Genomic DNA, 14,120 nt, shown 5'->3' on the forward strand with positions numbered 1-14,120 from the left:
CTGCAAGGAATAGCACTCATTAATGATCAAGAACCTGGGTCGCCGCGTGCTCAATGGTGACTGCTGTGACCTTGACAGCATGTACATGTGTTGTACGGAGTCGGCCGCTCAAGACCAGGAACGAGGGGTGGCCGACGGGGCCCTAGACTTCTTCAAGAAAGCATCATCTCATTTGCTAGGCACAGATAATAAGGATATCTCTCCGGCTCTAATACGACGCATTCAGTCGCATCTCGATGTACTCGCGGCTGTTTATCGGCTCGTACTTCTTCGGCTTACCGGGGCCGTAGCAACCCGGCACGCAGTCTACCGTCTTCTCCTGATCAGCGCCGATAAAGTACGGAATTGAATATCGTGCCCGGGTCACGCGGTCACCGCTCTCGTTCGTCTCGAGCGGCGGCGCTCGTACACGATGCACAGTGGACCGCAGAGTGTCGTTGCTCCACCGCTGCATGAAGTCGCCAATGTTGACCACGATCGTCCCAGGGATGGACGACACGGGCAAGAATCGGCCCTCCTCGTTGGGGTCCTCTACCTCGAGGCCGCCGACCTCGTCCTGGAAGAGGAGCGTCATGGAGCCAAAGTCCGAGTGCGCTCCCAGCCGCTCGACCCTGCCGGCGCGCAAGAGCTTCTCCTCGACCGGCGGATAATGGAGGAGGCGGATCTGGTTGTCTTTCATCACATGGTAGTCCCGAAAGAAATCTTCGTCCAGGCCCATGCCGAGAGCCATAGCACAGAGCAGGTGGAGTTCGAGCTGATAGCAGACCTCGTAGAAGTTATTGAAAAATGACCGAAACCCAGGGAGCGACTCCTCGGGGAGCCAGATGTTGGGCAGGTGATCATCGTCCTCGCGCCCAATCTCGTATGATTCCTTGAAGTCTGGGATTTTCCTCAACTCGCTGATTTCTTCGGCGTCAAATACCATCTGCGACACCTTTTCTCGGCCAATGCCGGAGTACCCGCGATGCCACCATCCCTCGGGTGGATGCGGCGCCTTGTCCTTCTCAGCCTGCGGGAGGGAAAAGAATATCTCACTCTAATCATGGAATTATCAGCAAGGACAGCGATGAAGAGAAAGTTCGTTCTTGTAGACGAACCCACTGGAAGGCGGACTTGATGATTTCCTCGGGGATTCCATGGTTCTTGACATAGGCAAAGCCCGATATTCTGAAAGCGTCTACAAGACTCTTGCCGGCATTCAGTGCTGCTTCAGGGTTGGTGCTGTCTTTCAGGGCACCCAGGTCAACGAGTGGAATGTTAGACCCCCCACCTGTTCGGGCAACAGAGGCTTCCTCGACGACCGACGGTGAATGAGGCATTGTCAATTCAGCTCTGTTTCATGGAGTGACGGAGTGACAATTGCGAGGAATTTGGATAATTTACACACTTGAGCATCGATAAGATATGTTCCCCGCCTTCTGCAGGATGACGGAATGACGTAGATCGGCACACGAGGTTATTCACATGCGAACTGACGCACCGTGCATGCTATGCATCCAGTCAGCAAATTGACCAAACACGCCAGACTAGCTCTTGACTTTGACTTTGAGTTATACATCTTTCAACGTCTACTCTATTAGTCATCCATATGATTGGTGTTCTTAATTTCATCATGGAGCTAAGCTTATCGTATTACAAATTCCCCAGCGTCAATGTTTGCCCACTGTCATTTAAAACACTAAACGACTATGTTGGCTTCTCTACTATTCCAAATATGTACAGAAGAATTTTTGAACTCTATAGACATGGCAGGTGACATTGTTACGGGTCTAATACAAAGGCGCAAGGTTGATGATGGCTAGACGCCTGTGCTGGTTCATCGCCTCATCTAGCACCTACATGCAGGGCGCTCCAAGACCGAGCCCTGCGGTAAGGTTCAAGGGAGCATTTCCAAACACCGAGGTTGCTAACCAGTTTCCAACATAGTTCTCAACCTCGAGAGGCTTCTGCCACCTTGCCCAATGCCCGCCGTCAATCTCACCTCGGCTCAAGTTGTCAAAGTACGTTTTCATTCCTTCGGATAGAGACGGAGGCAGCGTGAGATCCTGGGTTGCAGCGATGTACAGCGCAGGTTGCTTGAACTTGCCGCTGTAAGTGGTATTGTCAGGGATAAGCACCCGCTCATCTTCCCAATTCAGGTTGTTGTTACGGTATTCGTTGAGCGTGTGATTAATTGGCTTTCTGGTGTATTCTTCGACATAAAAGTCAATCTGCGCCTTGGTGAGAAGCGGCGTGTCTGTAGTCACAAGGTCGAGCAGATCATAGTAGAATCCGATGTCTGTGACGTTGCTGGGTTGCTCGCCATTGGGGCCAATCACACCGTAGACGTTGTTCAGGATTTGTCGAATGCGCGTTGTGTTCTGGGCATCAGCCGGCCCGACATAGTCCGCAACGGCATCTGTACGGAATTGCTGCTGGTATTTAAATCCAGGCCAATCGTATGCGAGGTCCACAAAGGAGGCCGTGGGAGCTGCGAAAGGCGTGTTGAGCACGTAGAAGGCGGCTACGAGGTCTGGATGCCAGATGGCGGTCCGATAAACCACTGCTCCACCAAAGTCGTGTCCACCGAGGATGATACGAGAGAGACCAAGTTGGCTTGCGAGTGTGGCGATGTCGTCTGCAGCGCGCTTCCAGGTACTATTTAGGTTAAAAATGATCAGTTTCCGCAGACTCTAACCGATCCAACCTCTGGTTGACTCCTTAACGCGTCGTAACTTAGTAAAACTTGACATCCTCGGGTGAATCAGTTCCACCATATCCAATCTTGTCCAAAGCGACGACGCTCAGGCCCTTGGAGAGGAGGAAGGGAATATGGTTGGCCCAGCCCAAGGCCAAATCAGGCCATCCGTGGACGAGGAAAACAGTACCAACAGACTTTCCCGAATCAGGCTCTGCATGGATATATCTGTATTGAATACCGTTGAATCGGCCGTTTTGAAATGGAGCCTGGAGTCGAGAGTAGCAAGAACGTCCATCTTGTGAGACTTTGTTGGTCTATTATGACTGAAGGTTGATCAGGGTGAGGTTAGAACTGGAATCGGTGATAGTGCTTGATTCAAATGTTCTGTTTCGCGAGATGATGATCGATATTTATAAACTCGGTCTTCCGTGAGAGGAATCGACTCTCCCAGTGCAAGACTGTGTAAGCTACCAAGTGAAAGCGCCATGTCATAATGATACGGTACAGTCGCCATCTTAGAGTCCGTATGGCCAGGCCCTGAGCCCGCTTAGTGAGCTACTCGAATTCGTCCGAACTCCCGGGAGCCCCCCGTTAGGACCTGTCATCAGTGAATCCCTGCAAGGTGGTATGAAGATGATAGAAATATTGAAGTCGATTAGAAATGCATGCGAGATCGCGAGAAGCATCCCCGGCGACGTGAGCCTGTCTAGATCTCCTCACAAGACAACGTACACTCCTGGTAGTTGTGATGTCCCATTATGAGAGAACAAAAATTGTGTTCAATCTTAACTAAAATTCCATTCTATTTACTAATTTTCATCGATCTTTTTTCGGGTCTTTGCAGGTTGTTCACAACTTGAGCGTCTAGTCTTCTTCACCGAGCTCGATCTTAAGTCAAGTCTGATTAGTATCGACTCGCATCATTCTGGAGTCATCCCGACCGATTTATGGAGACTCACAAGGTTACTAATGCATATATGCCGCTGTTGATGCCCTTCTACAAGGTTGTGGGCACGGCGGCTGCAGCTTCGTTTCCCCGTATGTGCTCACTGAGCAGAATCTGATTAGTATAGATACACTATTTTAAATTACCCCGGCGGATGTGCGGTAAAATGTCTGGATGGTAAGCTGTTTTCCTCTTTTTCTTTCGGAATCCGAGTCAGTATTAAGATCCACGATCGTCATTGGAACAGCCAGCGATTTTCCCGCAAGCATTGAAAGCACGGGGCTTTGATTAGTATTCATTTCCAGATGAACCAACCTGATTTTAGGCCCCTGTATAGTTTGGGTTGGGACCTATTCAATGACCTCTAAATTCTCCCAATTTTACTCTACGTTTTCATGAGATATCTCGCGCCTGATATAAGGAAAGACCTTTTTTGAGATCACACTTCATGGTGCGGGGCATCACGGTCAAAATAATGAGAACCGAAGCCCGAAGACAGAGATGACGATGTGCCAGCTGCATTTTTCATTGCTCAAATCATCTATTCACGACAGTCTCATCTAAATTCGGGGGTGATTATGACTCTGGCAATGTGGCATGGTACATGGTGTTGTTGAAGTTGTCGTTACACCTGCCCCACAGACTTTTGTTGTTCTCACCGAAGGGCCAGGGTAGGTGATTGTTGATGAGATGTTGAACTGATTTACCTCATTTGCTTTTGAAAGCTCAAATATAAATCGCTGATCATTACACGTTAGAGACGTTCCTTCTTCATCAGACAGCAATATCAGACCCCTATTTCCCATACGCTCGCGCCCAGTCCTGTCTCTCCAAATCATCCCTGCTCTCCTCATCGGTCATTTCAAGAGTATACTGTGTGTCGTTATCACACGTTGTCGAACTGCCCCCGAAGTCTCTCAGCTTGACTGCATGTGGCTTCTGTGGAGAGTTGCTAGGCGATGGCTGGGTGCTCGATTCATGTGAGGCATGGGAATGATGCGATTTCTGAATCGCTGTCGTAGACCGTGCTTGCGACTTTCTTCGGTGCGTTCCGGTTTGTATTGTCGATTTGATAGTGGTGAAAAATACTGGCAGCTTCTTGAAAAGAGGTCGTAGTGCCGGGAGACTACCGCAGATGATTGCTAGGTTGAGCTCGACGGATGACCATAGCACGACGTCGACGTTATCCCCTAGAGCGGCTATTAGCATCAATCTCATACGAAGATGACCGGGAGACCTTACAAGTAGAGTCAAATGAATTAGCGAATGAGACCAAGTATTTAAGTCGGATCATACTCGCGACGCAAGCACTGCAATCCTGAGTTAACATTTGCAAAGCCGCTTCAATGGTTGGCACGTCACTTACAAGGATCCAATAGCAAACATGCAAACCAATGCCATTCGCTTCTTCTTTCCCAGTTGAAGCTTAATCAGTTCTGGAATAGGGATGACAATCAAGATAATATCCTCCAGGATACTGCAAGCAGCGCCTCCGTAACTGATAGCCGAAACATTGAGGCAACGACCTTGGATAGATCGATCCCAGATCGACTCAATAGGTAGGCATTGAAATACCATCAACAGCAGAAACATGAAGCCGTGGATGAACAGAAACACCATGAGGATTTTGACTGCCAGGCGGAACTTCTGATTGGTGAACACGCGGGAGTAGAAGCAGGCAATGGAGGCTTTGGCAAAGACTCTAGTGTACAATTAGCGATAGTCCTTTACTACCTCGATCGTGTCTCGATGCACATACTGAACAAAGATGTAAAGCATCTGCAATACATAGAAAATCTGAAGGGAGTCTCAGTTAGCTAGCCAAGACTCGTAATGTGCCGTGCGTTGTCGTACCTGCAAAATAGTCTTGCCATTTCCCGGGTCAATATCCCAATAGTGAAGTCCGAATCCCATTGCAGCATCTAATGTGCAGCTGAAGTCAGCACTAGACACCCAGTTGCTTGAGCCACGAAGGAAAGTGCATACTTGTGTAGCCAAGGCCGGACATGACTATCAAAAATGCCTGCCACCGTCAGTGAGTCAGTTGCTACGAATGAACCATCACCAGGAACCTTACCAAAGCGATCAGTGCCGTCCAGTCGTCCCACCACAGTCGGTTCGTGACCTGTAATCGGGCCAGGCATCGGAGAGCTACCGTGAGGATCGTGATAACGGGTAGGCCAATGGAGAAAACCTTGGAGAATTTTCTGCGGTCAGGGTAAGGATAGCCCTCACATAACTGCTGTGAGATACGGGCGGTGGCTTCAAAGCAATGTCAGTGAGATTGGAGTCATGACGACGCCTTAGGTACCACCACTCACAAACTTGACCATCGAACTCGCAAGCTTGCTGTATACATGCGGAGGCGCGGGCTTGCAGAGGGATGTTGGTGCACACGCAGTCCGTCAAGCCGTCGAGGGTACAATTGCCAGAATGGAACGCATCGACGAAGCATGGCATCTAGGAAATAAGTCAAGTCAGTGAGTGTAACTAAGTGCTGACTCAAAATCATGAGATGGCTGTGAAACACCACGACTGAGACTGTGAGAGTGACTTACCGCACATTTTGGCGTCGTCGCGAGTAGCTTTGTGATCTCAGTCGTGTTCAATTGAGACACCGTTGCCTGTGCCGTCGCAGCAAACAGCAGGACGATTGCGACCCGCATGATTTGCTTCATTCTCAAAAACGATGCGACGGCATGCGATGTGTGGTTGATGCCGATCGTTGCATGGGCGTACAGATGTCACAACGGCGAAAGAAACCCCCATCAACAAGGCCGGGCCCATGCGGGATGAGGGAGACATCCTGTATATGAACTGGGCATTACATGTCGGCGACCGGAGTTTCGTTCATGAGACCAAATCCATAGGGCAAGATCGCCACTCAGCCGCCACTACGAAACAATGGCTTGCGATGGACGAAAGCGGCACACTTTGGGATGGCCTCGACGTCGCGGAGACGGGGAAGCGCTCCCAGCTCTCGTCGCTAACGTCTGGGCGACTTGACTTGCGGATTATGCATCCAGCCCAATTGCTTTGGCGAGAGCGCCACGGGGCTTACTGCTCACATCACCATGTGCGGCTACCCGGCTTCTTTCAAAGCGACGTATAATAGGTGGATGACAGCGCTTGCTTGATGTCTCTCGCTTATGGGATGACGAGCAGCAACGGTGACAGGCTGCTTGCGTGCGTCCGCTGTGCTCAAGTTATAGTACGCATTACTCTGAGTTTCTTCTTCCAAGCGCTATCACATCAACAAATGTGACGAATGAAGATCCTCGATGGTAGAGATGAAGTTGGCTGAATCACTCCATGCGAGCCGCATCATCAACAGCCCGATTCTTGGGATCTTGATGGCTTTCCCGCCGGTGGTATCCTTCACTGCATTGGGGCCGTTACAGTCGTGAGATGCTCACACGCTGTACTGCAATAGGCTTGGGGCGGACACCGGGTTTCTTTGGCAGTAAAGGTGGTGCTAACCAAGATCAGACTTTAGTGAGCCAGGTTTCTGCGGGGAGTCGGGGGACAGGGCAGAATGAAAGGCCGGGCTCGCATATTGCATGCCCAACCGCAACTCAGCTGGGCGGACGGTTGAGCAGAACGAACAAAAGATTTGCTCAGGGGTGGCCTGATTCATGTCTATACGGATTCAATGGGACCATGAACCCCCTCGCTTGTTTATGTTTGAATAATGTGAGGCGCAGGTTTGCGAGACTCGACCGGTTCATCCAACATGTCATCGATCGTACCTTGAGGATGGACACATGGGAGATGCATGAACCAAAGAAATAAGGCTAACTGAGAGCTTTGACAACACCCCGCGGAACGCGTATAAGGTCATCCCCGGACGAACTAGGCCAGCCATGAAGATATCTGGCCATGTTTTACGTTTTTCCCATTCAGAATTTGGACCGATGTCTCCCTCCAAGGCCTCTCCAAGGCTGAGCTATCCCCCGCATAACCAGGACCGTCCGTCTGCCCTCGTGCTCGGCGCTCCGAAGTGCATCGGATAGCTTTCCCGATTCAAGACATCCTACAGCGCAATCTCATTTAAAGCAGCCCCCGCAACAGTCATGCCAAGTTCGCGCCCGCCGTGACTGCGACGCTGGCCCCTGGCGTCCTCCTCACCTTAATCGGCCTCCCGCTCGTGTTCCCACATGACCAGCATCATTCTCAGATTCTCTCCCGTGCTCGTACCAGGGGGGCAACCTCCACGTCCTTCCCTAATCGTTCCTTCGGCCGACGATGGTAGGCTGAGTGAACCACGAGAAGGGCGATTCTGGGACCTTGAGTGGGAAGGTTGCCATACATAGCATCACCTACATCGATCACCGTCACATAGGAAAGAAGCAGGTCACATCCGAGATGGGGAGGGTACATGACGGACAGCGACATGTCTAATCAAATGCAAGGGGCGTTGCGACTTTTTCCCATGTCGCGATCAGGCGCATCGCGTCGAGGAGGACAAGTGAGGTTTCTTGGACCAAGTTCTTAAGGGGAATGTGCGCCGCTCCTGGAGAGAGACTGACTTTCTGACGACGGTCGTTCCTTTTTGAGTTGCTTGGTGCTGCGACCTCTGCAAGAACCAGTTGGAAAGCCTCCAATCTCATCCAAGATGCGTTGGTGTCTCCATGTCACAAACGTGTTGCTCGGCTACATCGTGGCCACGGCCTCTGCTGTGTGAGTTTGACCTACCCCAAACCTTAAGACGCGAGGTACGCAAAGTATGAATGTGGTTGGCTGACGCGGATACAACATTGATAGCCCGAGCCAGCACTTTGTCCCACGGCAATCTACCGACATCCTCGCGTCTTATGACTACGTCGTTGTCGGTTCCGGGCCGGGTGGTGGCCCACTTGCCGCCCGGCTCGCCATCGCCGGGAAGAAGGTCCTTCTCATCGACGCCGGCGACGACCAGGGAGACTCGATCCCGTACCAGGTCCCTGCGTTGAACCTTCAGTCGACAGAGTACGCCCCAATGAAATGGGACTACTACGTTCAACACTTTGCCGATCTCGAGGCCCAGAAGAAGGACTCCAAGATGACATACCGACTTGCGAACGGGGAGCTCTACGTCGGACTCAACCCACCGGCTGGCGCTGAGCCACTCGGCATCCTTTATCCTAGAGCTGGTACGCTGGGTGGTTGCGGCAGTCACAACGCGTTGATCACGGTCTACCCGCACAAGTCAGACTGGGATGGCATCGCGACCTTGACCGGAGACACCACCTGGGGCGCGTCCAACATGCGCAAGTACTTCCAGCGCCTAGAGAACGCCGAATACTTGCCCAATGGTATTGTAGGACACGGGTTCGACGGCTGGCTTACCACCTCCGTGACGGACCTTGGACTTGTCATCAAGGATGTCAAGCTCCTTACGGTTATTCTGTCCGCTGCTTCCGCCATGGGCAAGAGTCTCCTGGGATTGATCTTCTCGACGATCCAAGGTCTCGGCGAGGTTCTCCTTCGTGATCTCAACGTCGACCTGCCCAGCCGTGACTCTGCCGAGGGCCTCTACCAGGTCCCCATCTCTGTCAACAAGGGCGTCCGCAATGGACCGCGCGAATTCGTCCTGGACACGGCCAACGCGAAGAACGCAGATGGTTCTAGGAAGTATCACCTCGACATTAAGCTCACCACCCTCGTGACCAAGGTGCGCTTCGACCAGAGCGGCGCAAAGCCCCGGGCCGTGGGGGTAGACTTTGTTACGGGACAGAGCCTTTACCGCGCCGACCCCCGATCCGGCGCTGCTGGCTCTGGCGTCGCCGGATCCGTAAACGCCACGGCCGAAGTCATCATATCAGCCGGCGCCTTCAATACCCCGCAGCTGCTCAAGCTCAGTGGCGTTGGCCCCAAAGAGGAGCTATCCTCTTTCGGTATCCCTTCTATCGTCGATCTTCCTGGTGTTGGCACCAACTTGCAAGACCGTGAGTTTTCTCATTTGCTGCTGACGAATTGATCATTCAATGTAGAGCCGTTTGACTGATCATCACCACAACAGGTTACGAGACGTCCGTTATTGGCGAAACGCCGACAAACTTTCAGATCATCGAAGGCTGCACCTTCATTCGCCCTGGCACAGACGATCCCTGCTTGAAAAAATGGCAGGACGGCGCCGCGAGTGGTGATCGGGGGATTTATGGTTCCAACGGCATCAGCCTGGGTATCGTGAAGAAGTCGACCGTGGCAGAGGGAGACCCGGACCTCTTTATCGCAGGAGCACCAGTCGCCTTCCCTGGGTACTATCCCGGATACTCCGTCGATGGCACCGCGGATCAGAGACATTGGACGTGGATCACCCTCAAAGCCCACAGCCGCAACCGGGCCGGAACCGTCAAGCTGCGTTCAGCCGATCCGCGGGATATGCCGCAGATTGACTTCAACTCATTCCAGGACGAGGCAACGGGCGCTAAGGACATCCAGGCCGTGGTAGAGGGCATGAAGCTCTCACGCAAGATGTTCGAGAGCGTCGTGCCCCTCACGGGAGGCTTCACCGAGGTCTGGCCCGGGAAGAATGTCACCGATGCGGACTTGCCCGAGTTCGTCAGGAATGAAGCCTGGGGCCACCATGCCAGCTGCACGTGCCCCATTGGCAAAGACGGCGATGCCACTGCCGTCTTGGACTCAAAGTTCAAGGTGAGAGGGACTGAAGGTCTGCGGGTGGTGGACGCGAGCGTGTTCCCCAAGATTCCTGGGTATTACATCGCGTCGGCGGTGTACATGATTAGCGAGAAGGCGGCGGACGTAATTCTTGGAGTATAGATACCTTTATGCTCTATTTTCTTCTTTTTTTACTGTATTGTTACACATGGCGGGCGGGAAAAGCGCGCCGTAGGATTTTGAGGTGCGACCACGAAGGGTCTCTTGGGCGTTTCCGTACATACTTGGTACCTACCACATACTTGACGACGTTAGAACATTTCATGAATCTACCACACCACTGCTTCGGATTGAGTGCGATCTGCTGGCCCTGCGACGTTGGTAAAGGCAACGCTGGCTGAATACATGTAGCCATGGCTGGGTTGGGCAGGGGACCGAAGGGTTTGCAAGGATGGGATGAGGCGGCGAACGAAAGTAAGCCGCAATATCTGTACTCTGTCACCCTCCCTGTACAGTCCATTTCAATTCAGATGATAGACCCTTGGGAAAGAGTCAATGCGAAAAGGTTGCTGCCGTGCGACTGAGACCGCGAGGCGTCTCCCGAAGGCGCCTGTCTCAGTCCTTATATCGCACGAGCTGATCAGTGGATCCTTGGACATCCAGCACTGTTCTTAGGCTCGGCACAAGAACGGGTGTAGAACATGGAGGAGCCTGAACAACAAAGATTTCATTATTCTTCTTTTTCGTGGAGAGAGATGAGGAGAAGAACGTGGAGCGTTGCCGGGAGATGATACTCCGCAGTGAATTTAGCAGTTGACCATCCTCAAGACGATCATGATTCTTCAATGCGCATCTCCCGAGCAATAACCTACTGGAGTTGGGGGATAAGCCATGGAGAGGCGTAAAGCCGTACTTGGTAGTGCTACGCTATGAGAGGCGGCCTGTGGCACAAGGCCAAGGAAATCTTTCAGATGGCAGAGGCAAGAAAAAGGGGCAGGGACCATTCCACGTGGCAATTCGATAGAAGAGGACAGCCCAGCCCAAGATTAGTAACGGCAGCGAGATTGCAAATGTTCAGCCGTCTGTGTAGTCTGCTAGAAAACCCCCCGAGCGCAGACATAACTTATTGCATGCGTTGGTGTGCGTTGGTGCGCTTGCGGGTAACCGTGCCGGCATGGTTTGGGGTGGGAACATGTCGGCAGTGGTGATTAGGACAAACGCCAGAGAGAAAAAAGCACTGCAAGTTGGCAAGTTAAGTACGGATATTCCACCTTACTTTACACTGTACAGGCAGTAGGGAGTAAAAGGAGGGAGTAGCGTCAGCAAACAAACAGAGGCAAAGCTGCGTTGGGATAAGCCCGGACGCTTGCGAGCGACACCACACCCTCATTCTCTAGATTCCTCGAGTCTGTGAGTCCACGGATACGTATTGCTTGCGCCGCGTTGATGGAAGCAGCCATCAGCAAACCGAGGTAGATGTTGGTTTGTGGACGCGTAGACCCGGCCCGGCCGAAGTCTAATACCGCCGCTATTTGACCTGGCAAAGTGACAGTTGGCCTAGTCAGCCAGTCGGAGCGATAGGCTCAGAGGCTCAGAGTAGACCGGACGGGCGGGGACCACGGGGGGCGAGCCTTGAGGAGATTTCGACGTGATTTTGGCTTCTTTTGGCGTTGGCGTCGAAAATCCGTTGGTGTGGTACCCTCCGACCAGCAACCGACTCGCCGATAGAGACTCAAGGAGGCGTTCGGGGAATCCTCCTAGGACGCAAACGAGGCTTTTCTGTGGCTTTTGCGCCCGCTTCGCTTTGCCTTTGAGCTTGCCTCTTCTTGACATCTTTGGGGGTGACTTTGCATCATAGGCGCAAACTTCGGGTGCCATTCACCCCTCCTCCTTTTGATCTCATTCCTCGAAAGCTGGGCCGAGTCCCCCAAGTCCCCTGCCCCTCCAGCCCTCTCTAGCTCTCCAATCTTGTGGAAATGCAAATGCAAATGCAATTTAGACGTAGCTAGCTGTTTGGCTGCTCGTAGGGTCCCGGCACACGATTCGAGAGAGCTCCGGTCCAGGCATCCTCCACCACCACCACTCATGCACTCATCAGCTCCTCCTTTACGAACCCGAATTTCTCAGCTCATTATTAGTCTGCAAGACGTAAGTATCCGTACGGCGTCCGTACCGTGTTTTTTCTAGATGAACCTTGGGCTTAGCATCTGCCCTAGCCAGCAAGTCCGAAATGAGGACACGACGCGGACCTGGCCTGGCCAAGGTGTGTGGTGGAGAATAGTCTTACAGCTTACCCATTCTCTGGCGAACAGTGGCACAGCAGATTGAAAAGTCTTGACGACACGAGTGTCTGTGCAAGGAACACCGATGTCTTGGGGCTCATGTCTTGGAAGTTAGGCGGCCGGCATCATCCCCCCATCCTCTCTCCCTCCCGCCCGCGGCGTCTGCGCCCTTCTTGATAGTAAACACATAGTAAACTACCACCACACACCATCACGACGACAACCACCAAGATCCAAGGTCCAACAACACCACCTCCTCCGACGTAGTGTCTTGGAAGAGACAGGGACTCCCGCCCAGCCAGTGTGGACCACAGATTCTCATCGCGGCGATCAAGACGCACGGTTAACTTTCCCCTCGCAGTTCGCAAGCCCGTCCCGTGCCCATTGGAACGGGGCACATCAGCTTATTCCCCGCGGCCCAGGGTCGCAGACGCGCGATGGTTCGCTGCTAGTTTTTTCCTTCCTGGGCTCTCTTGCGATTGTTGGCCCTTCTGCTCTTGCTTGTTGCTTGCCTGCCTGTTCGCTTGCTATTATACATACTAATTACTACCCCTGACCACAAACCCTGGCAACGAACCCAGGGACGCAGCTTCAGCTAATCCAGCTAAAGACAAAGCACGCAGGGTTTGATGGACAACGGCGTATCATCGCACTGGTTCGTGAGCGCGCTACACATGGGTGACACGGTGATTTGATGGCCCTTCTCTGCCCTCTCTGGCCCGTCTGGCTCCTCTCTGGGCCTCTGGATCCCCTTGCTCAGGCCATCATGAACATGCGGTCCCGCAATTCGCTGATCAATCCAAACGACACTGGACTGAAGCTGGCCTAGGCCGTCGCAAACTGATCTGATTCTGATAGCAGACGCGTAGAACTTGTCATGTACCGAGGACGAACAGACCTCCTTTCGACGTCTTCGAGACGTCGACTCCGTAAACACACACGGCTCCGCACCGCTTCGCAGCTTTTGACAGCGTACTTGAGTCAAGCAACACCCACCAGTGCCACGCCCCCCGGCAAGACGTCACATTGGGAGCGACAAGCGCAGATGGTCAAGATATCCGTATCTGAAATGCGCACTTGCCGAATGCAAGATTTACTGCCGATTTCTCCAAAGATTTGCAATGGACATGACGTCCCCCTCAGGGCTCAGGCATGTCCCCTACACTGCCGAATCCAATGGGCTATCTGCGCCCCCTTCCCCAATCCCATCAGCAGTGCAGCACAAACAAAGGACAATGGCAAGATGGAGGCTTGATCGGCAACGACCGAACCGCTCGTGGAGCCTGGGTCGTCGCTTGCTTTCCCCAGAAAGCTATGTAAAATGGATCGGTCACAACTCACAAAGCAACCCTTCCAAGGCTTCCCGCTCGAGGCGACAGATTCGAGAAGAAGAAGAAGAAAAAAAACTCTGCTAGATCTGTTTGCCGGGTGGGGGGGAGAGGGGAGGTGGAGGAGGGGGCCAAGCCCAAGGCCAAGACGAAGGGCCCGGAGGGGTGGGAAACACAGAGACACAGAAACACTGTGTGCGAGGCATCGGAATGTCAGCCAGGACTCCTCCTCACGTGGCGAGACCGTTCTCAGCTCCCCACGCCACCAGCGCTAAGATGAACAT

The 14,120-nt window shown here is 52.7% G+C and overlaps 5 protein-coding genes across 5 annotated transcripts; 1 reads left to right on the forward strand and 4 right to left on the reverse strand.

Annotated features, from left to right (window-relative positions):
* Positions 1 to 208: 208 nt before the first annotated feature.
* Positions 209 to 1,319, reverse strand: CPAR01_06572 (uncharacterized protein; the record flags this gene model as incomplete). The annotated part of the gene is made up of 2 exons (XM_060490844.1): positions 209 to 1,036; positions 1,098 to 1,319. 2 exons carry the CDS (start codon positions 1,317 to 1,319, stop codon positions 209 to 211), a joined length of 1,050 nt encoding a protein of 349 aa, XP_060349718.1.
* A 516-nt stretch (positions 1,320 to 1,835) lies between these two features.
* On the reverse strand, positions 1,836 to 3,437 carry CPAR01_06573 (epoxide hydrolase; the record flags this gene model as incomplete). Its single annotated transcript, XM_060490845.1, has 4 exons — positions 1,836 to 2,637; positions 2,726 to 2,946; positions 3,186 to 3,217; positions 3,413 to 3,437. The coding sequence occupies 4 exons, from the start codon at positions 3,435 to 3,437 to the stop codon at positions 1,836 to 1,838; spliced, it is 1,080 nt and encodes a 359-aa protein (XP_060349719.1).
* Positions 3,438 to 4,421: 984 nt separating this feature from the next.
* CPAR01_06574 (uncharacterized protein) lies at positions 4,422 to 6,292 on the reverse strand (the record flags this gene model as incomplete). The annotated part of the gene is made up of 9 exons (XM_060490846.1): positions 4,422 to 4,816; positions 4,869 to 4,936; positions 4,993 to 5,328; positions 5,386 to 5,423; positions 5,481 to 5,548; positions 5,613 to 5,649; positions 5,704 to 5,888; positions 5,948 to 6,086; positions 6,185 to 6,292. 9 exons carry the CDS (start codon positions 6,290 to 6,292, stop codon positions 4,422 to 4,424), a joined length of 1,374 nt encoding a protein of 457 aa, XP_060349720.1.
* Positions 6,293 to 8,241: 1,949 nt separating this feature from the next.
* Positions 8,242 to 10,388, forward strand: CPAR01_06575 (GMC oxidoreductase; the record flags this gene model as incomplete). The annotated part of the gene is made up of 3 exons (XM_060490847.1): positions 8,242 to 8,306; positions 8,391 to 9,553; positions 9,628 to 10,388. 3 exons carry the CDS (start codon positions 8,242 to 8,244, stop codon positions 10,386 to 10,388), a joined length of 1,989 nt encoding a protein of 662 aa, XP_060349721.1.
* A 40-nt stretch (positions 10,389 to 10,428) lies between these two features.
* On the reverse strand, positions 10,429 to 10,746 carry CPAR01_06576 (uncharacterized protein; the record flags this gene model as incomplete). The annotated part of the gene is made up of 1 exon (XM_060490848.1): positions 10,429 to 10,746. The coding sequence occupies one exon, from the start codon at positions 10,744 to 10,746 to the stop codon at positions 10,429 to 10,431; it is 318 nt and encodes a 105-aa protein (XP_060349722.1).
* Between the last annotated feature and the right edge of the window lie 3,374 nt (positions 10,747 to 14,120).

Source organism: Colletotrichum paranaense (assembly GCF_030867605.1).
Source record: "Colletotrichum paranaense strain IMI 384185 chromosome Unknown Scaffold_5.1, whole genome shotgun sequence".
In the NCBI taxonomy this organism is placed as follows: domain Eukaryota; kingdom Fungi; phylum Ascomycota; class Sordariomycetes; order Glomerellales; family Glomerellaceae; genus Colletotrichum; species Colletotrichum paranaense.